Source organism: Megalobrama amblycephala, linkage group LG14 (genome assembly GCF_018812025.1).
Source record: "Megalobrama amblycephala isolate DHTTF-2021 linkage group LG14, ASM1881202v1, whole genome shotgun sequence".
NCBI lineage: Eukaryota > Metazoa > Chordata > Actinopteri > Cypriniformes > Xenocyprididae > Megalobrama > Megalobrama amblycephala.
This window is the reverse complement of record NC_063057.1, coordinates 37,995,588-38,020,897: the sequence shown is the minus strand read 5'-3', so window position 1 is coordinate 38,020,897 and position 25,310 is coordinate 37,995,588. Positions and strand designations below refer to the sequence as shown.

Below are 25,310 nucleotides of genomic sequence, written 5' to 3'. Positions count from 1 at the left end.
ATATATATATATATATATATATATTTATTTATTTATTTATTTTATTTTTTATTTTATTTTTTTTTGAAAGAGTAGATCTAGATTAAACTTCCTTTCCAGTATGCGCTTCACACTCCATTTCAGTAGGTGGCGGGAATGCACCTTTTAAGTTGGTTTGCCAACCGCCATAAAATCCTAGAAGAAGAAGAAGAAGAAGAAGATAGTCAACGGGACTTTTATTTTGGTCTGATGGTGTGACGCCATAAGACTGCGCCGCGCTTCAGCATCTGTTGTGATTCAGATGGAGAAAGGTTTGTGTTTTTACGTCTTTAAAGTGTTTAAATCAGTGCAAACTGTTGAGTCAATTAAATGTTTTTCAAGATATGAAGAGTTACTCTTGAAACGTTGCAATGGTCTATTTAACATTAAAGCGTCATTTTTGGGAGTAAATCTCAACTATGAGTAAATGTGCGTCTCATTTCGCTGTTTAACGTGAATCAGTTTATCGTAAACATGAATTAATTTACTGGAAAGAAGTGATGAGAGAAACTTTTTGAATCTGCGAGTCAGTTGAATCAATTGCTTTGTAAAATGATTCAGTGATTTGAATCGCTGTACGCTGATGTCACCTTCTGCTTAAAACGAGAAAAACAAACCAACTGCAAATGTTTTCATGAAAATGTACTCTATTAAATGTGATATACGAATAATTTAATACAAAATATAAATCATAATTACAAGACACACCCAGAGATTTAGTTTGGATTTATTTTTCTTTCTGTTAATTATTCTCATCTCAAACACAGAAAAACTCCTGGTGAAGCGACTAAAGATGGATGTTATTATTAAAGAGGAGATTGAAGACATAAAGATTGAAGAAACATTCAGTGTGAAACAAGAAGAAACTGAGGAACAAACAGGTTGGTTTCATTCTCAAAACTGAACTCAGTCCAGCTCTACAGAAATGAGTGATATTTGTGAAGAATATCCTAATAAATTAAAGTGTTTTTATTTGACATGGAGCGGGTCAGACATGTTGATCACCTGACCAGATAAATACTAATGCTGCCTTCAACCTGAGAAGATCCTGGTTATTTGGTGTTCGTTATTGTGACATAAAAATGGAAAAATATTTCAGACAACATTATTTTCTGTCAAATTAAACCCAAAATCAACTTCTGAATTAAAAACAATGAAAACATTAATCTTTCACTTAATTATGCAACAGTATATTTCCACCTGGTATTAAGATGTGTTTTGGTCGATTGGATCACAAGCGGATGAGGGAGACACATACTGGTGTTTCAACCACTTCTGTCCTGATTTCTTTGAGTGGAGGGACTGCGGGTGGGAAAATGTAAGGCTTTTTCAGAACTTTGATCTAATGAACAAAATAATTAATTTATATATGAATGGGACCAGAGATAACGGAAAACATACGGAGAACAGCAGCTTTTGTTTCTGCCCTGACAGCCACAATCTGGCTGAATGCTGTGAGTGTGTGTTAGAAATCAGGAATGGTGAAGAGGGCCTAACAGAAACATGGAGGGGGGGTTCGCTAGAAAAACAGCAGTCCGCTAGAGAGTGCGCACAGACTTTGAAAGGTTTGCGTGCTGAACTGTGTATGAGATGGAGCGGGACACGGAAAATGAAGTAAGGCCTCGCTATAGTCTACCCGCGGCTTAAGACAACTTTTATTTTCTTTCACACACAGCACAGAGAAACGTCTTTCTAATAAACCGACCAAACTGCCTGTCAAGTGATAGACGAAACTGACAATTTTCGATTTTATCTTTTTTAAACAAATGAAAGGCAATGTGGATAAACATTCACAGCCACGATGTACAGAACACTCTCAAAGATATAGAAGAAAATGAATAAGAACATTTTGGATCAATAAACTTTAAAATAATATATATATATATATATATATATATATATATATATATATATATATATATATATATATATATATATATATGTTATAACTGCAGAAAGGCCACACTGCAGATAGATATACATTTCATGTCGGCAAATCAAATTACATCGGCTAAATTGCCTATGCAAGCTTTAACTAATCTACAGCGCAACATTGATGCACCAAAAAAAAAATAATAATAATAATTTAATTAAAAAAATATATAATTTTTTTTTATTAAACATTAATTTACAGAATTGAATTAGAACAGAATATACCGTTCTAATAAATGAAAATAGCCTATTTATAATAATGAAATGATCAAGTCAAACTGCAAAATGCCTGAAGTGCAGGGGAACATTCAAAACACAAGCCACAAATAGTTAAATTAGATAACCCAGAGTGATCAATAAATAAATTAAAATTAAAGAAATTATTAAAATAACGAAAGTAAAGCTAGAATTGTCAACTTGTCTTTTTAACTGCAGAGGCAATAAACGCTAAACTGGAGTGGCAGTCTTTTTAGCTAAACATTCACAGCATCTAAAAATCAAGCTACCCTACCTGATTGAGAGAGAAAAATCCAGTCTTTCACGCGATCCGTTTGAGTCTTTTCAAATAGCGCGCTATAGTCAGCTCGTTGGCCGGCAGAAGCGCGCCGCAGTGTTTGTCGTTGTTGAGTTCTAGGACATGAGCTGTTGGCACAACTTGCATCATACGTTTTTTTGATCATCTTTTACCATTTCAAAGTGCATCCAATTGTACACTTTATCCAAGACTTTGTTAAAGATTTAATCCCTGCCGTAAAGATGCTCATCTGCCGGTCATGGATCATGGAAGTGAAACTTAAATCGGTCACAGGTTGGATTTATTCACGCGCATTAAAAAATATTTATTAAAAGCTTCTTTCTTTTCACATTTTTATTTATAGTATTAACATAATAGGCTGTATATTAACCTATTGGGAAAGAACCGGTATGTCTATGTAAAATCAGATATTGAGCGCCCCCATAGCTCTTCTCATAACACCTCTGCGACGATTCGACTGTGAGATTGGTAGTTGAATCAGGCTCCTACAATCGAAGATTCGAATCGTCGACTATTCAGGGTCACCCCTAAAAATAACACTTGATTTTCAAAAGTTTGAGAAGGAAGCGAGGTTCATGGGCGTAAACACTTTAAAATACGTCCGAGAGTTTTACACGCCGGTCTTGTTATTGTATGGACATCGACTTTAAAGTTCCACTCCCCTAAACATGCTGAATAACAAACCGTGACTGGTTGATTTACATGTCAATCATGCCTCAAACTTGTGTGAACAGTGCAGATAACTTCAAATGGAGCCCACCAGTGCTTGAAGACTATTGCTGGACAATGACGAGATGATTTTATTATTATTATTATTATTATTTATAACTGATTGCTGAAAGTGTTCGATAAACAGGACGGGAGGCAGTCCTATAAATCTACACAATATACATTGGCCAATCAGTTGTTATAATTGTCATATTTGAATTAAGCACATCAAAATACATAATAAATATACAACTTTTAAAAAGTTGTAGATGGGGGATGCACTAAGATGGTCGACGTAGCACTCCTCGCCCATGTTTTAGGACAGTATAATATGCAGTTTATTGGTTATATGGTCATACTTTCTGGTTCTAGTAAGAAATCCAGCTGCTGTGTTTGTCGGGGAGAGAGAGAGCAGGGGAAAGATAGTGTGCTTTCCATAGATGATAACAGGAAATTTATTTGATAAAACATGGAAATTGTTTGTGATTTTTATATGGTTGCTGCACATTACTAAAGTCTAGACCTGGAGAAATAAAAATAATGCTGTACATTAGGGGGTGTGCAATATTGACAAAAAATATATCGATTTTGTTAATGACAATAACGACATTTTGCTGAGTGTGTTTTTGTGCTAGTACCATGACTGGTTTAAGCCTGTTGTGGACAGCAAGACATTCATATTATATGTGGTGGTCAGTTCACAAGCAGTAACAGAAATTAACATTTTTATCAAAGGGCAATATTTGCCAACCTAAACTGATTTCCAAAGGGATTTTTACCTATATAATTTAAGAACTTGTTAGATCACCTTTAATGTCAAATTGTAACATTCTGATTAAATTAAATTAGAATAATAATTTTCCGTGATCATATTGTAATATTCATGTGTTTCAGGTCTGTGTTTTATTGGTTAAGTCAAGTCCCCTTTATTTCCAGCTTAAGTTAGTTCAGCATTGATTCATTCCGTTGTAAAAATCATTAGTTATTTAGTTAATTCATCTCTGAATTAGCAGCTCTGGAGAAAACAGTGAGGTCATCGTCCAGTTCAGTTTGCATACAATGGTGTCAACGCAGGCAGATCAAAAACATTGTTGAATATCAAGTGTCCCCAACTAAGCAAGCCAAAAGGCGAGAAAAAAACTTTGGGAGAAACCAGGCTCAGTCGGGGGCAGGGTTGCCTGGTTTTCACAACAAAACCCACCCAATTGCTCCTCAAAACTAGGGGGGGCTTTTTTGGTGGGGCTCCCGTTGTAAAATTTGCATTCCAGGGACTAAATATCACGTTATTTTGGATCGATTCAACCTACGGACATGAAAAACAACGGCAACAGTGTAAAAGTAGCCCAATTCCGCGGGAAAACCGTGAACTTGGCAACACTGGTCGGGGGGCCAGTTCTCTTCTGGCCAACATGAACAGTGCATGATTATGGTTCAGCCAGTGTTACAGGTCACAAGTCCGATTAGGTTCGCAACAGTCAAATTATTTAATCCAGATCCATCTGGTTGAAGATTGGATTCATCACACCAGTATGGAAATGGTTTTGTTGAGGATCTGTGACACTAGCTATGTTTCCATCCACCTATTTTTATGCGCATTTTATCGCGTAAAAAAACCCTTGATGGAAATGCCAAGATGTGCATAAATTCTAAAAATGTGCATAAAAAGAAGTATTCGTTTTTGTTCTCTTCGCCTCGCTGGAAGGAAACAAGGCTTTATTCAAAATGTTTTATGCGATATTCAAAATTTGTGCATAAGTTAAATACGCAGCTTTGGATGGAAACGTAGCTACTGGCTGTTGTGTCGGTGCCTTCACTGGGGGATAGTTTTCGTTCCTTTTCCCACTCTCTACACTCCCACTTTTCCATAGCTTTGCACGGCCATTCCGTGAGACTTTTCCAACGGCCAATTCATTCAGGACCAAAGCAAGTGACTGTCTTTATTGATTCATTAATTAAACTTTGAGTTGCTCGGAGACTCGGCTCTGCTGTGGTTTAATTTTTTTATTCAGTATAACTACATCATAGGATATAAATATAAAACAATAATTAATAGGGGGCAAAAATGCCGATGTATCCTGATTTTTGGGGATACATCAATTGGGCATACATCAGTTCAGCTTGCACGTCATTAAAATAATAATTACAGTATCATCATAGATAATACATATTGCAGACTTCTATGCATAAAAAGGATTAAAAGATTAGTTTGCCCAAAAATGAAAATTCTGTCACCCTCATGTCGTTCCACACTTGTAAGTCCATCTTCGGAACACAAATTAAGATATTTTTGATCAAATCTGATTGCTCAGTGAGGCATTCTTTGATAGCAAGATAATATAATCTGTTTGGGTTCAACCTACATGTTACAGTGCATAAATGTTTGGTACCATCGATACTTGGTTACTGTAGAAAAACAAGTACGGTCAGGATTTTAAAATGTTGATACTGACAAGATACCGAAATATTGGTTCTTGTGACATCCCTAGTTTCAAAGACATTTGTCATTATTTTGCTTTGATACACAATCAGATGGTAAAAGCAGGTCATTTGTAACTTCAACAAAGTTTTTATGCAATGATTGGGCTTAAATCCTGATTGGAATTCTTCACAAATACTGTTGAAAATTGAACATGGTTCAGAAGACACTGATTTTCTGTATGTTGGTTATTTTTATATCATTGTTTTGTTTTTATCTTGTTTTGTTCTGTGTTTTTTTTGCTAGCATCTGTGAGTGTTGTAACGCCAACTGTAAGTGATGTTTGGACCATCATGTTGGGTCATTCCAAAGTTATAACAAACATATTCTGCCTAATAAATAAATGCATAGAATAACTGCGTGATGAGTTTTTGGTATGATGATTGAGCTGGAAAAGTTGTTTTTTTTTTTTCTTTTTCTTTTTTTTAATCTTAATCCTTAGAAGATATAGTAAATGGAAGATTAATCTACAATTAATCAGTTTACAATAATACAATTATCTCCTGGGTCAAATTTTATTTATTTTTAAATTTTTTTAATTAAGGGTTTTACCACCAGTTTGACAGTTTTGAGACGTCCTAAAGCAATTAAAGTGAGCAATTTTGAGAATTTTTCTCAGATTACATCAGACATTTATTTTGGTAGTTTAGTGTTATAAGATGGTTTTCATGGTTAAGTTGGTTTTGATGCTTTACATGTTTAAATGTTTGGATGTCTGTTTCTTTGTGCCGTTGAACTGGGGTTAACTTTTTTTCCTCTTTCTTCGCTTTAGACCTGATGGCACTGAAAGAGGAGAGTGAAGTACTGAATGAAATGGAAGAGAAATATCAAAATAATCATGATTTCATTACTGAAGAAAAACCTTGTAGTTGCTCACAGACTGAAAACGCTTCCTCACAAAAAATGGCTCAAAAGTCGGGGGCTAAAAGTCATTTCAGCTGCAAACAGTGTGGAATCAGAAACACAAGCTTTAACAGGCAAACAGAAATTCACACTGAAAAGCCTTTCACCTGCCAACAGTGTGGAAAAAGTTTCACTCAAAAAAGAAGTCTTAATAAACACAAGGTAGTTCACACTGGAGAAAAGCCTTTCACCTGCCAACAGTGTGGAAAACGTTTCACCCGAAAAGAAACTCTTAATTACCACATGAGAATTCACACTAAAGAGAACTTTTTCACCTGCCAAAAGTGTGGAAAAAGTTTCACCCGAAAGGCAAGCCTTAACAGGCACATGGAAATTCACATTGATAAGTTTTACACGTGTCCTCACTGCGGAAAGATTTTTTATCATAAAGGACACTTTGTAGACCACTTGGTTGTTCACACTGGAGAGAGGCATTTCACCTGCCAACAGTGTGGAAAAAGTTTCACTCAAAAAGGAAGTCTTAATTGTCACATGGTAGTTCACACTGGAGAGAAGCCTTTCACCTGCCAGCAGTGTGGAAAAAGATTCACCCTAAAAGAAAGTCTTAAGTGCCACATGAGAATTCACACTAGAGAGAGCCTTTTCACCTGCCAACAGTGTGGAAAAAGTTTTACCCGAAAAGGAAGGCTTGATTACCACATGAGAATTCACACCGGAGAGAAGCCCTTTACCTGCCAACAGTGTGGTAAAAGTTTCACCCAAAAAGGAGGCTTTAACAGGCACATGATAATTCACACAAGAGAGAAGCCCTTTACCTGCCAACAGTGTGGAAAGAGTTTCATTAGAGAAGGGAACCTTAAAGTGCACATGAGAATTCACACCGGAGAGAAGCCCTTTACCTGCCAACAGTGTGGAAAGAGTTTCAACCTAAAAGGAAGCTTACAAAACCACATGAGAATTCACACACGAGAGAAGCCGTTTGTATGTGGTTAAGGTGGAAAGAGTTTCAAATGTAAAGAAATCCCTTGAGTAATACATGAGGATTCATGTATGAACGGTTTTATATGTCTTCAGTGTGGAATGAGATTTACAGACAGGAAACACCTTGAGAATCATGTAATAACTAATAGATGTTGTTTGTTAAAATGTACAGTATCTGTATTCAGCATGATTTTCAATGCTTGTGGTCCTTAAAGACAAATGGAATGTAATGAGTGTGGAATCTGTCTAAAATTGATGCCAGACTACGTCCTTAAAGTTCACTTTTAAATAAACTTTTCCTGATAATTTACTCACCCCCGTGTCATCCAAGATGTTCATGTCTTTCTTTCTTCAGTCAAAAAGAAATTAAGGTTTTTGATGAAAACATTCCAGGATTTTTCTCCTTATAGTAGACTTGAATGGGCACCAAACAGCTGAAGGTCAAAATTAGTTTCACTGCAGCTTCAAATTGTTCAAAATGATCCCAGATGCGAGATAAGGGTCTTATCTAGTGAAACCAGCACTCATTTTCTGAAAAAAATTGAAAATTATATACGTTTTAAAGGGGTGGTTCAGAGGGTTTTTTTTTCTATGCTTGATTGTGTTTTGGGGGCACAGTTTAACATGTCTTAATGCTACGTTTTTTTAAAAACACTGTATTTTTCATATATTTTGCCTTTATTCTACACCTCTGTTTCCACTGTCATATGAACGGCTCGTTTGACTTCCTGGTTCTATGAAGCCACTCCCTCTGACATACGCAGTGTGCTCCAATTGGTTAGCAGGTTGGTAGCTGGCCCAGTGTATCGTGATTCGCTGAAGCGTCCGGAAACGCCACGCCCCTTACTATTCATAGTTGGTGCTTCAGAGGAAATGTAATAATAATAGTGTCTATATTGCTGTATCAAATTGAGCCGAATCAGACCCAGATGAAGAGGATAAAGCAGAACCTCTGCAATCGCATCTTTTAAAGGACGTTTATGAATGATATTTCATTTTGTATTTGTGTCAAAGTGTTTAGATGCTGTCACTGCTGTTTGATAGCTTTCAATGTAGGCTACGGTTTTATCCTGATTAAAGCTTTACTGTAGCCGAATACATGACTGAGTAGTCGCATTTTTGTAAAGGTATCGTTTAATTTATAGCATGAACAAGTGTTTGTCTATGAACATAGAAGTATGTTGGTGTTTGTTGCACTAGAATTTAGCTAACTGGCTAGCAAAAACGAGTTGCTCTTTGTATATGTCCTTGATGCATTAAAAATAGCAACAGAACTATACGTTTAAAAGACATGTACAAACAATAAAATGTACTTAAAGTTTGAAGCAAATAAACAGCAGCTTCTGCTTTTAAAATGGGAACTGCTTCATCTTTCAGTAAAAGCCTTTGTGCAAATCCAGCCTTGAACTCGTGTAGATTCTGGAAGCTGTCTTCAGCGCCGCATCCAGTGTAGAAAATATCACAGATTATAAAGGGTTTTATTATCTTTTGACGCGTCGCGCAGCTCGCGTTCAGTGTAAACAACTCTTCCACTTCCATTATGCTGTGCCACATGGCCTCGCCCACTTTGTTGTGTGATCCCGGGGGCAGTGTTTATGTTAATAGAAAGGGTTTATGATGTTACTAACCCGGGAAGAAGCTTGTTGTAGTCCAAACCGGTCATTTTCGTAGGCATTAAACTGCCATAACTTTAAAAGACAATATCTCTGTTTGCATTGAACTTTCAGCACTGTAACTTTGCAGATACTGTTTATGCTCAAGCAGCAACATTACACACTAACTAAAGTTAAAAAAGTGAAATCGCATGCAACCACCCCTTTAACCAGAAATGCTCATCTTGAACTAGCTCTCTTCTTCTTCTTTTCTATTTGAATTCCAGCAGTTTAGACACTGCTAAGTGTAATTCTGCCCTCCACAGGCCAAAGTTTGAACTATTTTTTATATGCAATATGCTAGTGCAATTGTATATAACAATTAGTTCAAACTTTGACCTGAGGAGGGCAGTAATACACATCAGTTTCTACACTGCTGGAATTCTAGTAGAGGAGAAGAAGAGAGCTAGTTCAAGATGAGCATTTAAGGTTAAAACTTATATAATTTTCAATTTTTTTCAGAAAATGAGCACTGGTTTCACTAGATAAGACCCTTATTTCTCATCTGGGATCGTGTTGAACAATTTGAAACTGCAGTGAAACTAATTATGACCTTCAACTGTTTGGTGCCCATTCAAGTCCACTATAAGGAGAAAAATCCTGGAATGTTTTCATCAAAAACTTAAATTTTTTTTCGACTGAAGAAAGAAAGACATGGACATCTTGGATGACATGGGGGTGAGTAAATTATCAGGAAAAGTTTATTTAAAAGTGAACTAATCCTTTAAAGGGATAGTTCACCCAAAAATGAAAACTTGATGTTTATCTGCTTACCCCAAGCGCATCCAAGATGTAGGTGACTCTGTTTCTTCAGTAGAACACAAATTATGATTTTGAACTCCAACCGCTGCCGTCTGTCAGTCAAATAATGCGAGTGAATGGGAACTCGTACAATAAGAGTCGAAAACACTTCCATAGACAAATCCAAATTAAACCCTGCAGCTCGTGACGACACATTGATGTCCTAAGACACGAAATGATCGGTTTGTGCGAGAAACCGAACAGTATTTATATAATTTTTTACCTCTAAAACAGCACAGTGTCCAACTGCGTTCAGCACTCGTTTAGTGAGGTCTAATCGTGCTCTGACGACAGTGATGTCTCACACTCATTGAAGTATATGCTCGAAACATCACTGCCGTTGTCAGAAATTTTTTGATCCACCAAATGTTGACTACTGTAGTATGCAGCAGTATATTTTAAAAAGAATGGTTTACATAATCTTACCGTCACCAGAATGTGATTTAGTGTACATAATTCACTTGACAACTGGAAATAAATTGATTACAAACTGGTATAATAGATATTTATTTGTATTTTGTTAATCTCTTTTTCTTTTACTACCAAGACAAAATGTGGTTTAGGGAGCATGAAGAATCATTTTCACACATGAATTGGCCCCTCTGAGTCCTGACCTTAACCTCATTGAAAGTCTTTGGGATGTGCTGGAGTAGACTTTACAGAGCGCTTTAGTGACAATTCTTGCGATACGGTGAAAGGTTTAGGCTCTAATGGGCTCTAATTACACATTGCAAAAAGCGATACAACAATTGAAAAGAAAAAAACAAAACAATAGTAGTCCATTAAATATAGTTTCTAATACAAAAAACGGAACGAACGCAGCGCCAGTTCAGTTTTTTCCGTAAGTAGAATAGGGAAGGCGTAGGACATAAAGCGTAAGCTTTTTGAAGAATACGAAAGTGCAGTTTTGGCAGAAGCACGTGCAAGGCGATTATTTGTGTTTATAAAGCATATACAGTTCCGTTTCGTTAGATAAGACCCCTTATTCCTCGTCTGGTATCGTTTAAAGCCCTTTGAAGCTGCACTGAAACTGTAATTTTGACCCTCAACCGTCTGGAGGCCATTGAAGTCCACTATAAGGAGAATAATCCTGGAATGTTTTCATCAAAATCCTTAATTTCTTTTCAACTGAAGAAAGAAAGACATGAACATCTTGGATGAAATGGGAGTAAATTATCAGGAAAAGTTTATTTGAAAGTGAACTAATCCTTTAAAGTGCACAATACCCCTATTGTCAGATCATTATGAAATCAATAATTAATTTTTGGAATTTTATAGGTCATTGTAATCTTCTGAACAAACCACTGATTGTGTGGACTTTAATCATTTTTTCAAAGATCTCTCATTACCTCGCATCAGTACTGATGCTGTGCAATTTCTGGAAAGACCCATTTCTTTAAATGAGATTCAGGATGCCATTTCAGCCATGCAAAGTGGCAAGAGCCCTGGGCCAGATGGCCTTCCAGCTGAATTTTTTAAGAAATTTTCTAGACAATTGGCTCCCCTTTTGTTAAATATGTACAATGAATCATTTGATCTAACCTGTCTTCCCAAAACTCTACGAGAAGCCTCAATTTCCTTAATTATGAAAAAGGACAAAACAATACTTCCTAGTAAAATTTCTACTGACCAAACTGGTTTCATTAAAAACAGGCTCTCATTCTTTAATGTCAGACGGTTATTTAACATTCTCTATCATCCTGTGTCTTCAGCTGATACGGAAAAGGCATTTGACAGGGTGGAGTGGGATTACTTATTTCACACTCTTCAGATGTTTGGTTTTGGACCAAGTTTTATATCGTGGATCAAGATATTACACAAAGCCCCACTTGGCTCTGTTCATACTAACAATATTTCCTCTGCATATTTTCAGATTAATTGAGGCACAAGACAAGGTTGCCCCCTCTTGCCTCTTTTGTTTGCAGTTGCGATAGAGCCATTGCTTTGTGTCAAATCTCAAAAATTGCTGGTATAATCAGAGGAGGATGAGAGCATAACGTCTCTACGCAGACGACTTGATCTTATATATTTCTGACCCATCTGAATCCTTACCTCACTTCCTCAATTTTTTAATATGTTCAGAAGGCTCTCCGGCTATAAATTGAATTTACAGAAAAGTGAAATGTTTCCCATCAACAATGCTGCCCGGAAGTTCTCTTTTTCTTCTCTCCCATTTAAGGTTTCCCACTCATTTACATACCTTGGTATATAAATATTATATTGATATCTGACAATATCTTTTGTTTCAAATCAGTGGTTCGGAGCGCCAAAGTCACATGATTTCAGTAAATGAACTACTCCGAACCACTGATTACCACTGATTTAATTTAACCTATTTTTCTCTTTCATATCTTTTACAGTTTTGAGAGTATCATAAGACAAATAACAAATAAAAATCTTGCATAGTCAACATTTTATATTTGTTATCCTCAGTCACTCTCTCAATTGTTTTCTGAAAAAAATGACACCTTGCACTTGAAGATAGTACATTGTGTGAGAATTAAAAAAACAAAAGAAAATATATATAAAAAACGGGCTATTTTAGCTTAAAGTTCTAGAGGATTAAAATGAAGTTTAATTGTGAGATTCTGGAAATGATCTAAATTTAGCAGGACCTGTCGGGTTGGGAAGAAAATAATTATAAGCGGATAGTGGGTGGGGCTATTTATTTAGAATTATAGAAACAAAAATACCCTCATATAAGACCGCGGACATTACTATCTGCAGAGAAAAGTGAAGTGAGTAGAGTTGAGGCGAGTTGTTGTGGTACTAAAGAAAAGTGGCTTAATACAACAGTCCTGCAATAAATTCCTGCTACTACACATTTTTTCCCCCAGACTTTGAGAGAGGTGTTGATTCACTAGAGGCTGTAAATTTTACTGCTGTTGAACTGTACTGCAATAAAGATGGGTGTTGCTGTTATGTAGCCGACCCTCAGTGAAATAGGGTGGACAAAAACAATAGGAAAGCCTTTTAGCATAACACTATAATTCAGCAGCAACACTACATTTTGCAAAAATGATTATGCAGTTAAATCAACATATCTCTAAAATAATCAAAACACTATCACCTTCATGAAGGAAGATTGTTTGTTTAGACTGCATTAGTTTTTACTAAGTGTATCTAATATCAACATTGTAGTTTAAGTATGAAGTGGTCACTCACTTATTCATGACAGCAAGTTGTGAAACAATAAGTACAATTATGATTATATATTTAGTTCTACATTCCTCTGCAATGATACTTGACAAAGTCAAGGTTGTTTTGTCAACATTTTGCCTTTTCAAGGATTCAGGAATGCTCTTAATTTTCCTGAATATTTTCAGTATTTGCATGTACCGGTGTGTAACCTGCTCCAGGGTTGTTGTTTGATAACTGTATAACATTATGGAGTCCATACACATTGTTAGTGTCATAATTGTTAGTGTTTTGTTTGCTACTAGTTGTTCTTCTGCGTTAGCGTGGACCTTTATAATCTGTTAGTAATCGGATTAAGACCTCAATTGGATTGAAAGCCTTCATGTAAACAGCTCTAACGATCCAACTGACCTCGATCCGAATTAAATTTATTGCTTTAAAACATTCTGTAACTCTTCTGGAGTCTAGCATAAATGTGTAAAGCCTAACACAATACATCTATATTCCAAACTGCTTATCCTCTTTAGGGTTGCTGAAAAAACTATACAGTGAGAAATTATTGCATAATTTTTTGTGACTAAAAACCCCACTGAAATCATGAACAGAAGGTTGCACATTTAATTTATTTTGTTAGTCCAAGCACTCAACCTACCTAATGAAAGAGGCTGCTCCTAATTTGTTGTTTTTTAGATGGAAATGGTGGTGCATTGAACACCCTTTTCTGATGATGCAAAAGTTGCAACTATGGCAGCTGAGAAGGCCATTCTTTGTGTTCTTATTGAAGAATTTTCAGAGCCTGATGAAATCGGTATAAATATGGGTTTAATACTGCAAAATACGCTCGATATTACAGCCACTGCCCTTGCCGTCCAAAAGAGAACATCCCAATCGAGTGAAGGGATTTGTGGAAGTGTTATTTTATTTAAAATAGAAATGTTTATTAACATTTTAAATGTCTTCACTGTCTTTTTACATTATTAATGCACATTTTGTACATTTACAAAGTGGGACAGAGAGCATAACTATATCATACTTACATCCAAACATCCAAAAACAAGACTTTAACAAAAAAACTGAGGATTCAATATATTCAAAAACTAAATCTAAAGAATAAATATGATTATTTTTCACTGAAAGCTAATTAAAAGCATTCATTCAAGATTTAGATGTATAATCACAGTAGTAAAAAAGCTCTTCAAGAGTTTCAGGAAAGTAAAAAACTGAAAATTCTTCTGGATAAATTCCACTATTATGGATTTATTCTAAACAGGATTTTTTATCTAGTCACTTTAACCTTTGGGGAAAGCTCAAGACCAAAGTCTACTGAAATCACCAATAATAGACCTACAATGCTTAAAAACTTTATAAATCAAATTATTACACTTATTTTTGATTAAATTTAATGGACCCTTGCTGAAATTAAAGTATCAGTTTCTTTTAAAAGAGAATCATACTGACCTCAAACATTTGAATAGTGTAAATATAATAACAGGTCTTTAAATTAAATTATAATAAACACAGAATAATAATGAACATTAAAGGGTTAGTTCACCCCAAAATGAAAATTCTGTCATTTATTACTCACTCTCATGTCGTTCCATACCCGTAAGACCTTCGTTTATCTTCTGAACACAAATTAAGATATTTGAAGACAGCCTGCCTTTGTTACTAGCAGTTTAGTCCAAATTTTCTTAAGAGAATCGATCGCTTGTTATGATGAACCAATTTAATTAGGCTTTTACTCACATGTAAGCATTGATCAGCACACATAAGCAGAAACTCAACCAAACCTCAATGACACACAAGAACAAACCTCTTCCAGAAGCTCAAATGTGCTGCATAACCTATGAGGAACTTTCTCGCATGTTATGCAGCAAGCTTGTGCGTCATTCAGGTTTGGTTGAGCTTCACTCGTGTGCGCTGATCAATGTTTATTTGTGAGTAAAAACCTAAATTAAATTGGTTCATCATAACAAGTGATGTATCCACTTCATATAATTTTGACTAAACAGCTCGATTCATATGAATTTGTTTTCTGATCTCTTTATGAAGTTTTTGAGGTTTCAAAGTTTCAGTAACAAAGGCAGTGAATGGAATGAAATCTGACAGCATTCCGTCATCAAAAATATCTTAATTTGTGTTCTGAAGATGAATGAAAGTCTTACGGGTGTGGAACGACATGAGGGTCATTAATGACAGAATTTTCATTTTGGGTGAACTAACCCTTTAATATTTAAGGAAGACTGATTAGACCGGCCCAAAAAAGGTTGAAATCCACTGATATCCTGTGAAAATCATCATTTATATCTGGTAAACTGTACTGAGACACTGATGATATATTGAACATGAAGAGTTCAGAAACATTAAAAGATCAGATTCATAATTCCTGTGTTTTATCTCCATCAGATTCCCATCAGCTCAACCTGGATCTGAACACAGTGAATAAACTCCTCTGTCTGTCAGAGAAGAACAGAGTGATTACTGGCACTAACACAGTCCAGTCGTATCCTGATCATCCAGACAGATTTGATCAGTGGTCTCAGGTGTTGTGTAGAGAGAGTGTGTGTGGACGCTGTTACTGGGAGATTGAGTTGAGTGAACGTGTGTCTATATCAGTGTCATATAAGAGTATCAGCAGGAAGGGATTGGGTAAAGAGTGTGTGTTTGGAGGTAATGATCAGTCCTGGAGTTTGTTCTGCTCTTCCTCCAGTTACTCATTCAAACACAATGACATACAGACTAAACTCCCAGTAAAGTCCATCAGCAGGAGAATAGGAGTGTATGTGGATCACAGTGCAGGAACTCTGTCCTTCTACAGCGTCTCTGGAGACACAATGAGCCTCATCCACACAGTCCAGACCACATTCACTCAACCGCTCTATCCTGGGTTTAGGGTTGATTTCAGATCATCAGTGAAACTGTGTTGATGAATCAGAATAGAGAGATTCTACCCATAATGCTTTGAGCTCATGATGAATCTGTAACAGTGAGATGTTATAGAGCCGAGGTGTCCAAACTTTTTACTACGAAGGGCCAAAAATCAAACTTGATCAAGGTCTGTGAGCCGAAAGTAAAAGATACATTATATTAAAATTGAATTTTATATTAAAGGGGTGGTTCAGTGTTTTTTTTCTAGGCTTGATTGTGTTTGTGAAGCACAGTTTAACATGTCTTAATGCTTCATTTTTTTTTTTGAAAATGCTGTATTTTTCATATAGTTTACCTTTATTCTACACCTCTGTTTCCACTGTCATATGAAACGGCTCGTTTGACTTCCTGCTTCTGTGAAGCCACTCCCTCTGAAATTCGCAGTGTGCTCAGATTGGTTAGCAGGTTGGTAGCTGGCCCAGTGTATCATGATTCGCTGAAGGCGTCCAGAAACGCCACGCCCCTTACCATTTGTCGAGCATTTTTGTAAAGGTATTGTCTTAAAGGTGCAACAGAGGATGTTTTCGTCGACTGAGAAACCAAAGACTGTTAGTGAGTTTTTGAAATGAGCGCATGCGTAAGAACAACCCCCCTCCTTCACAGCTCATTTCAAGGGAACGCCTCCCAAAACTCGTGCACGATTATTGGAACATGAGTGTTTGTTTACCACCGGCATTCGCTGTGTCGTGTTAGTGGATTCATTATGTCGGACTCACCGCAGGTAACTCATAATCTGCAGTTGTTACTCCTGTCTCCTGACAAAAACATTGCATGCGGCGCCTGTGGAGTGTGGAAAGTTACTGGAGCGCACGCCGCGCACGTCTCTCACAAGGAACGTCATGGCAGTGATTGACAAGCCAGAAGGCCAATCGTTTATGCGATGATCACTGTAACACAGTTCGTAAGTACGGGAAGAAGGAGGCGGGAACCGGCGAACATTCAACATAACTTTAATTCAAAATAAACAAATACAAAATGAAAGTAATGCCGTCTGCCGTCCACACAAACATAATAAAACATAAAATAAAGTCCAGGCCTGGTCCTCTCTCGTCCTTCACTGTCGTCGCTCCTCCTTTTATGCTCCCGGAGCTCCTCCGTGAGAGACTCAAGGCCGGTGCGCCTCCCAGGTGGAGCTCATTAACTCTCACGCCACCGGCCTCACGTTGTTCCCTCACAGCTCTCACCCGCCCTGGTCGCCACAATCATATAAATGATTGGTTGATGTTTTTAAGGCCCTACCTCATGCACCGATGATGTATATTAATATTATTCCTTTCAGTGCACCGAATAAATAGTCTTTTATCAGTTAGTAAAGACTATTTCAAGTAATATTGCAAAAATGTATAAAACAAAACATCCTCTGTAGCACCTTTAATTTATAGTATGAACAACTGTTTGTCTATGAACATAGAAGTTTGTTGGAGTTTGTTGACATTTGTTGAAGAAGTATGCACTTGAATTTAGCTAACTGGCTAGCGAAGCAAAAATTAGTTGCTCTTTGTATATGTCCTTGATGCAACCAAAAGTAGCAACAGAACTGTACATTTAAAAGACATTTACAAACAATAAAATGTACAGTTTGAAGCCAATAAACAGCAGCTTCTGTTTTTAAAGTGGGAACTGCTTCATCTTTGTGCAAATCCAGCATTGAACTCATGTAGATTCTGGAAGCTTCTTCCAGCAGCTGCATCCAGTGTAGAAAATATCACAGATTATAATGGGTTCTATTATCTTTTGACGCGTCGCGCAGCTCGCGATCGGCGTAAACAACTCTTCCGCTTCCACATGCTGCGCTGCAGGGCCTCGCCCACTTTGTTGCGTGTTCCCGGGGGCGTGTTTTGCAGGGTTTATATTGTCACCAACCCGGGAAGAAGCTTGTTGTAGTCCAAACCGGTCATTTTTGTAGGCATTAAACTGCCATAACTTTAAAAGACAATATCTCTGTTTGCATTGAACTTTCAGCGCTGTAACTTTGCAGATACTGTTTATGCTCAAACAGCAACATTACACACTAACTAAAGTTAAAAAAGTGAAATCGCATTGAACCACCCCTTTAAATTTAAAGTGGCAAACTTTGGTTCCCCTCATTTATGATTTCATAATTTTAAAATACTAAGCAATTTGCTTAGAAAAAAAAAGAATTTTGAACATTTAAGAAATTAAATCATAACTAAACAAAATAACGTAATTTCCTAGAGGTTCTGACAAAATGTTAATTGCTGCAGAGTATTTAAAATATTTAATTAATTTGAATGAATTATTTTTAAAAAATCACTTTGAAAGAATGATTCAATGACTCGCTCATAAAGACTTCACTTGTTTCATTACTGGATGAATCAGCGATTTTGAACAAATCTCTTGAATGAATGATTCAATAACAAATACATTTTCAACATTCATTTGTCGCCATCTGGTGGCGTAACAATGTCACAGATTCAAACATTGTTTAAAGAGACAAGTTACTTTTAAAAGGTGATTTGCTCTATTTTGATTGCTACTGTAGGCATCAGTGTTCATATGCAAACTACAAAGTACTTCTGTGATAATTTGAATATTTGTAAGACAGAAATAACAATACTTTTTGGTTTAAATGACTGAAGCTGTTTCATACAACTGCTCTCTCTGGGGCAGTGGCATGGGTAGGAATGAATGTTCTGGGTTCTTTTGTCAAAGGTTTAATAGACACAGGAGAATCATTGTCTTAATTGAAATCACATTCTTTTAACAATTAATCATGCAGCTCTACAGCACAGTGTAGCTATATTCTCCAAATACTCTTGCATATGCATAATATAGGCTAACGCAACTGCATGTGGACGAAAACAAAAATGAACTTGGTTAAAAACTGATGCACATTTATGGATAATAATGTAGAAATTAAAACTTGGCAGAACGATTTTTCTGTGATTTGCGGAAAGAAAAAAAAAAGGTTGCATATGAAGAGTTTGGTTCCAAAACGCGCTAAACGCCATTTTCAAAAAATTGAGTTTCCACCAAAATCAGTATTGTATCTGGTCGATATTGAAAAGTCATTTATTAATTTTGCGCAAAATGCGATATCCGTCGTGTTATTCTGTCATGTTTTCTCCCTTTCTTCCCAGAACGTGACAAACGCCAGTGTCCTTTCTCTGCAGAACGCGATATATCCGCTCTCAACCAATCACAGCGCACCATTCCACACACTGTAAACATTAAAGGCTTTTTTAAAAGCCGTTTTTAATACCAATGTTCTCGGCAAATGTGTTTATTTAACCGTGCGGTGGCGCCAGATACTCTTTAATCCGTAATGACAAATAATTCATAACATTAACAAGATGACCATTGGAGCGACGGCTGAATGTATTTTTAGTAAATTGGCTGAATATAAGATAAATATTGGCAAAGTTTAGACTCTGTCATATATGTGAATCAACTTACTTTGTTGTGTATTTTCAGTTTGAAAAATAACTTTTATATTGATGGATTAATTGCATTTTGAAAAAAAAAAGTGTCATGGATTTATTGCATTTTGGGGAAAAAATAATACGTTTTTATAATAAACTTTTTAAAATAAAAATGTAGATTTTAATTTTTTAATGTTTTTATATCCAAAAGATGCTATGTGAAAGTTTGAAACAGAAAATAGGGGTTTTCATCTTGCCAATTTTTTGGTAAAGAAAATACCTTTTTACTCAAAATAACCAAAATGGAGTTATTGCGTTTTGGAACCAAACTCTTCATATAGTATACACTGAGAGAGAAAGCCATGTTGTTCTCATGGTAATCATCACTCAACTTCTATAACAATTTCAGTTTGAAACTATAACTTGAAACTATATATATTCCCAGCGTGTTTGACCACACACACACACACACACACACACACACACACACACACATACACATACACATAAATACTTAACTAAAATTAACAACAACAGTGACCAAATGTGTATATTGTGAGTTCTGCACAAGAGGAATAAAAAAAAAAAATCAAGATCCAAGTTAATGTTATCATTTCATGGGTAACAGATTATAGAAGATTTTATATTTAAATACATCTGTTAAGTCATAGAAAGTAAAAAAAAAAAAAAAAAGGGGGTTAAGTGATCAATGGAGTTCAAGTGTAGTTCAGGCAGACCGCTGATAGCAATATAACAATATCAGGTGATCCCCTACTCCACCTACTCTAATAAACTACAAATATTGAAGCCCATTCAAACGAATGCTCCTCAGTCTGTCATACAGACATCTGTGCCTTAGAGATAACAGTCCCACAGCATACAAGCAACTAATAAAAGTCTAATTCCTCACCTTTCTTTGCATGATGTAATGATGTGATTCATCTACAATGATTTCAGTTCAGCTTACAGTTTTCCTTCTTTCATACCTAATATATTTCTGAATCATCTGGACTGAACTGATGATGATTTGACTCAATCCTTGTTTTTCTCTTTTCTCAGAGTTGTCAGAGCATCAGATCTGTAAATCCTGTTCTGTTCTGTTTGGCCCGCCATGTCATGAAGGAAAGGGAAAAAAATCTAACGCAACCCAGGGGCTGTTACAATACCTTTACAACATGCCCATTGTACATGCCCCATCTTACTGAACGAGAAAACAAAAACAAAACCTACAATGAGAAGTTGGCTGTCTGAAAGAGGACCGCTTAGAAATGAAAAAAAAGGAAACAAATATGGAAAATACAGAATTGAATAATCTTTTATATCAAAGCCTATTATTATTATTATTACAGGGGTCATCTCCGATTACACGTGAGCCACACCAACAAACACGAAGCATGGAAGATTGAGGAAACAAATGCACAAGTTAAATTATGAAAAATCGTTCTGCCAAGTTTGGCACAAACACATTCATTCAACAGAATCTATGCTTGGAGAATTACCTGTTTAATTTTGGCCGAATTGAACACTTGGCATTTGTGGAAATTTTAAATAGTTTGCAGCTCTTGGAGGCGCAGAATTTTAAAGTCATTTTTTGTTGGGTACCAGGGCATTGTAGTATTACAGGAAAAGGACAAGCTGATGGTGGCTAAGTTTTACCGAAGCTTCATCTTCAAAGCTCAAAAATGCCAAATTCCACCTTCAGACTAATTATAAACAATTACATTTGCAAGAAATGGCAAGCTGAATGGCATAAATGTACAACAAACAAACTTTTAAAATAAAACATTTCTGTGGTTGGTGCAAAATGTTGTGTCCACTTTAAAAAATTGCTGGGATCATATTATCTACACACACTGTTAGATAGGGCACTCCAGACTAACCCATATGTTTCTGTTCTGTGAAGATCCTCCTTTATGCCCCTTGTGCCAGAATCCATTATCACTGAAGCATATTTTGATGGATTGTTAGTTTTAAATCTGTTAAAATTCTTTATTTTTCTGTTGACATTTATGAAAAGATTTTTAATGAAGGCCAGATTTTTTTTTAATTTAAGATCACATTTAAAAATCTAATTTAATTTTTCTTAAAATAAATAAAAAAATCTCGCCATGAATATAGCCAAGTTAGCTCGCATGGCATTAAATAAAACATTTGGCCAAATTAAAGATACATCATGTAGGAATGTGCATATGTGGTGCATGCAGAATTTAAAGGTCCCGTTCTTCGTGATCCCATGTTTCAAACTTTAGTTAGTGTGTAATGTTGTTGTTAGAGTATAAATAAAATCTGTAAAATGTTAAAGCTCAAAGTTCAATGCCAAGCGAGATATTTTATTTAACAGAAGTCGCCTACATCGAACGGCCAGTTTGGACTACATCCCTCTACTTCCTTCTTTAATGACGTCACTAAAACAGTTTTTTGACTAACCTCCGCCCACAGGAATACACAAGAGTTGCGTTTGTAGAGTGTGTTTGTCGCCATGTCGTCGAAACGCTGTTATTTTCATCCCGCAGTCCAATCACCGGGCCTGTTCCGGCTCAAATTGATAGGGTAAAATTAAAGACATGTTTACAATAACACTAGCGCGTGCATCTCCACGTTATGGTAAGAGGCGTACCTTTCCGGGCAAGGTAAACTGCTGTCAATCTGGCACAATCAGAACTCGTTACGTATTTCTGAGGGAATAGAACAAGGAAGTATCAGCCCGTTTTTGCATGGAAACAGCGGTATAAAAAGTAAATTATGTGAAAAATACTGTGTTTTTTAAAAACATAACACATTTATATTGCACACTATAAACACAATCAAAGCTTCAAAAAACCACGAAAAACGGGACCTAACAGGTGTATTTGGTTTATTATGTTAAAGAAAACTAAAAATCAACCATTATTAAACATTGAAAGGTGAATCTAGTTTAAAGGGAAGCAATTTTTGCTTATAAAATCAAAATAATTTGGATAATGTATTTGGATTATATAATTGTCATTCACCAGTCCAGTCACCTCAGCACACTACATTTCCCAGAATCCCTCCTGGCTCACACCTGCTCACACTCCACAATCACCACAATCTGTCTGTGGCCCTGTCCCAAATGGCACACTCTGGACTTGTGGACTTCCTCAGAGTCACACTTTGGTGATGTCATGTAGTGCAGACCTATAGGGCCCTTGGCGCGAGTCCAGAGGGCACATTGAGAGGTATTTTTGGGACAGACTCGATCGTCATGCCGGAAATAACGGTCTGGTTGTTTTTTGACAGGAGCTGCAGGTGGGGAATATGCCTATTGTTGACACAGAGCCGAATAAACAGAAAGGTCATCTCATCAGTCTCTTTATTAGATAAATATCACAAATATCTTATACAAATATTATAATATTTAGCATCGAGAACTTTCTTTTGCAAAATTTATCTCCATGTCAACTACACAGCCTGCTTTTGCATGCCATGGGCATTAGACAATATATACATGAAATAATGTATACAGTTGTATAATACATAATGTTCATTTGAACTAAGATTACAATTTTAACACATAATAAACATGTGCGTGAGTTTCAGATGAATTTACAGGTTTAAATATAAATACTAGGTTTAGATTTAACTCCTGACCATGAGTCAACCACTGGTCGATGACCATAATGTTTGTATAAACTAGGTACCTGGTAAAATGTACACCTGGTCATAAAAACCGTAATGATACACACTTAAATGCTCAGTTGCTCTTGAGCGAATCTCCTCCCATCCGTTGTCTGATTGGCTTTCGCAAGGATTCCTGGGTAGTTAAAGTGTGCGGAGCCTGCTCTATGCGGGCTTCGCGGATTCAGCCAGCCGCTTCAAGATTACGCTCACTTCTCCGAACTCAGGATAACCCAGGATTCTGTTTTGCGCAGAGTTGCGCTTTCCGGAATTCAAAACAGAAATCAATCCAGTCTATGTGTCCATCTGAGATTTAACTCCTGACCATGGGGAGAATTAACTCATTTCCCCTAATTCAGCCAGGATTACGCTCACTTCTCTGAAACTCAGGATAACCCAGGATTCTGTTTTGCGCAGAGTTGCTTTCCGGAAGGGGGGAGGGAGTACTGTCACAATCTACATTCACCAATCCAGTCAATTTAGCACACTATAACTGTGTCCCAATCCATGGGCTGCATCTTCCGGAGATCAAATTTTGAAGGCTGCATATGTCATAGTGTCAGTATCATGTAAGAAATGTAACAGTAATAAAATTGACTGTTATTTCTTGTGAGGTGTAAAATACTATAATTTCTTTATTCATTTGCAATCTAACAATTAATTTTCTCAAATGAGACTGACTCAATGACATATGCAGCCTTCAAATGTGACCTCTGGAGGATGCAGACCCTAAATTGGACACAGCTATGGGTTCCCAGAATCCCTCCTGGCTCACACCTGCTCACACTCCACAATCACCACATCTGTCTGCGATTACCCTCATCAGCACCTTTCTGTTTAAGCTCACAAGTCAGTTCCTTTTGTCTGGTCTCATCATTCCTACCAAGAACTACTAAACTGACTACCTAACTTTGTGAAACTTACTCGTGCAATCCTTTTTTCAGTCTTTAGTTGTCTTCTCTGGCGATCCAGTCATCAAAGTTTTGTCTTTATCTTTTAGCATGGGATAATACGCCACTATTCTTCTAGTCGTTGCAGTGACTTCATGCTTGAGAGGGTACCAGACCTCCTCTTCTTGCTGGCTTGCTCTCAAAATGGAAATCATGCCGGTGATGTGTTCCTCACCAACCAGCATCTCAGCTCTTTGGACGTGACACATTCCTGCTCTTTGCAGGGTCTTCTATGGGCTTTTATTTCCCGATGGAGTGGATTCCTGATTGGAGGCATTCCTCAAAATGCAGACACATTTCTTCTTGTTTCACTATGGCCAGCTTTGTCTGGTAAGGTGGGATTCTCATTCTAAAAAATGAAAAAATAAGTATTTACAGAGCAAATTAGAAACCACACGTCTTGTGCTGGGTGTTATTTGACAAAGTAGGTAACCGTTACCTCTGGAATGATAAGAGCCCACACTTGTTTCCCCCTGAGAGAGTGTTCCGGCCCAGGAAAAAGATCTCTCAAATCATCATGACTGAGGGTGTGGAGCAAGGCCTCATCAATGTTGGCATTTATAAAGACAACCCAATTATTAATAAACCTTTAACTATAATCAATTTCAGCTGATACATTTACTAGGATTTAACTTTGACAGGTCAAGTTTTGCATCTCGTTATTTTGTCTCTTGTCCATGTAAAGCAGTTTAAAAAAATTTGAGATCACTGTCAACATGTACACTAAGTTGACACTATATATTACCATATATGTTTTTTTTGTCTTCTTGGAAAACATCTGAAAAATGAGGCTACACTTGGTCAACACTTTACATGTCAATAATACATCCGCAACAATAGGGAGCGCCAAATATGTGTAAAACGTGTGTGCCCCCCAGGACTGATCAAAACAACTCATTAAGCAGCCAAGAAATACAGTGTGTCAGAGAGTAAATGGATTGAAAGTGGCACTGGATATTGCCAAAGAGCTGGACATACCCACCAGCTAGGCTCCTCGTTTCTTATTTCGGCTATGTACTGACACACTTGCCTGTTACTTTCTTCGAAGCAGCCGCTTTGAAGCAGCAAGTATTGCCCAGCGATTGCCCTCTGACTTCAACTTATGTCCTTTCAGCTCTATACAATTGGCTTAAGGAAAAAACATTCACGTCCCCTGGATCAGATATAGGTAATGCGAATCAAACACAAATCTGATCCAGGGGACATGAATGTGTCACTGCACATAAAAAGGTGAGAAATCAGTCAATGTGAAATCTACTGGAAATGAGAACTATAGGTTCTTTTTTAATGTATTGGCATAAAGAGTTT

General features: G+C 36.7%; 2 protein-coding genes across 2 annotated transcripts in view; both read left to right on the top strand.

Moving 5' to 3' along the window:
* Positions 1-25,310, top strand: part of LOC125244914 (gastrula zinc finger protein XlCGF8.2DB-like) — a 127,407-nt gene that overhangs the window by 54,857 nt on the left and 47,240 nt on the right. The gene's annotated exons all lie outside the window — the stretch shown is intronic.
* On the top strand, positions 132-7,714 carry LOC125244912 (gastrula zinc finger protein XlCGF57.1-like). The gene is made up of 3 exons (XM_048155299.1): positions 132-290; positions 786-899; positions 6,442-7,714. Exons 1-3 carry the CDS (start codon positions 281-283, stop codon positions 7,524-7,526), a joined length of 1,209 nt encoding a protein of 402 aa, XP_048011256.1. The 5' UTR covers positions 132-280; the 3' UTR covers positions 7,527-7,714.

Excerpts from the sequence above, each read along its gene's own strand:
- LOC125244912 (XM_048155299.1), top strand. Across the intron at positions 900-6,441 it reads AGAAACTGAGGAACAAACAG|ACCTGATGGCACTGAAAGAG; the intron begins GTTGGTTTCATT and ends TCTTCGCTTTAG.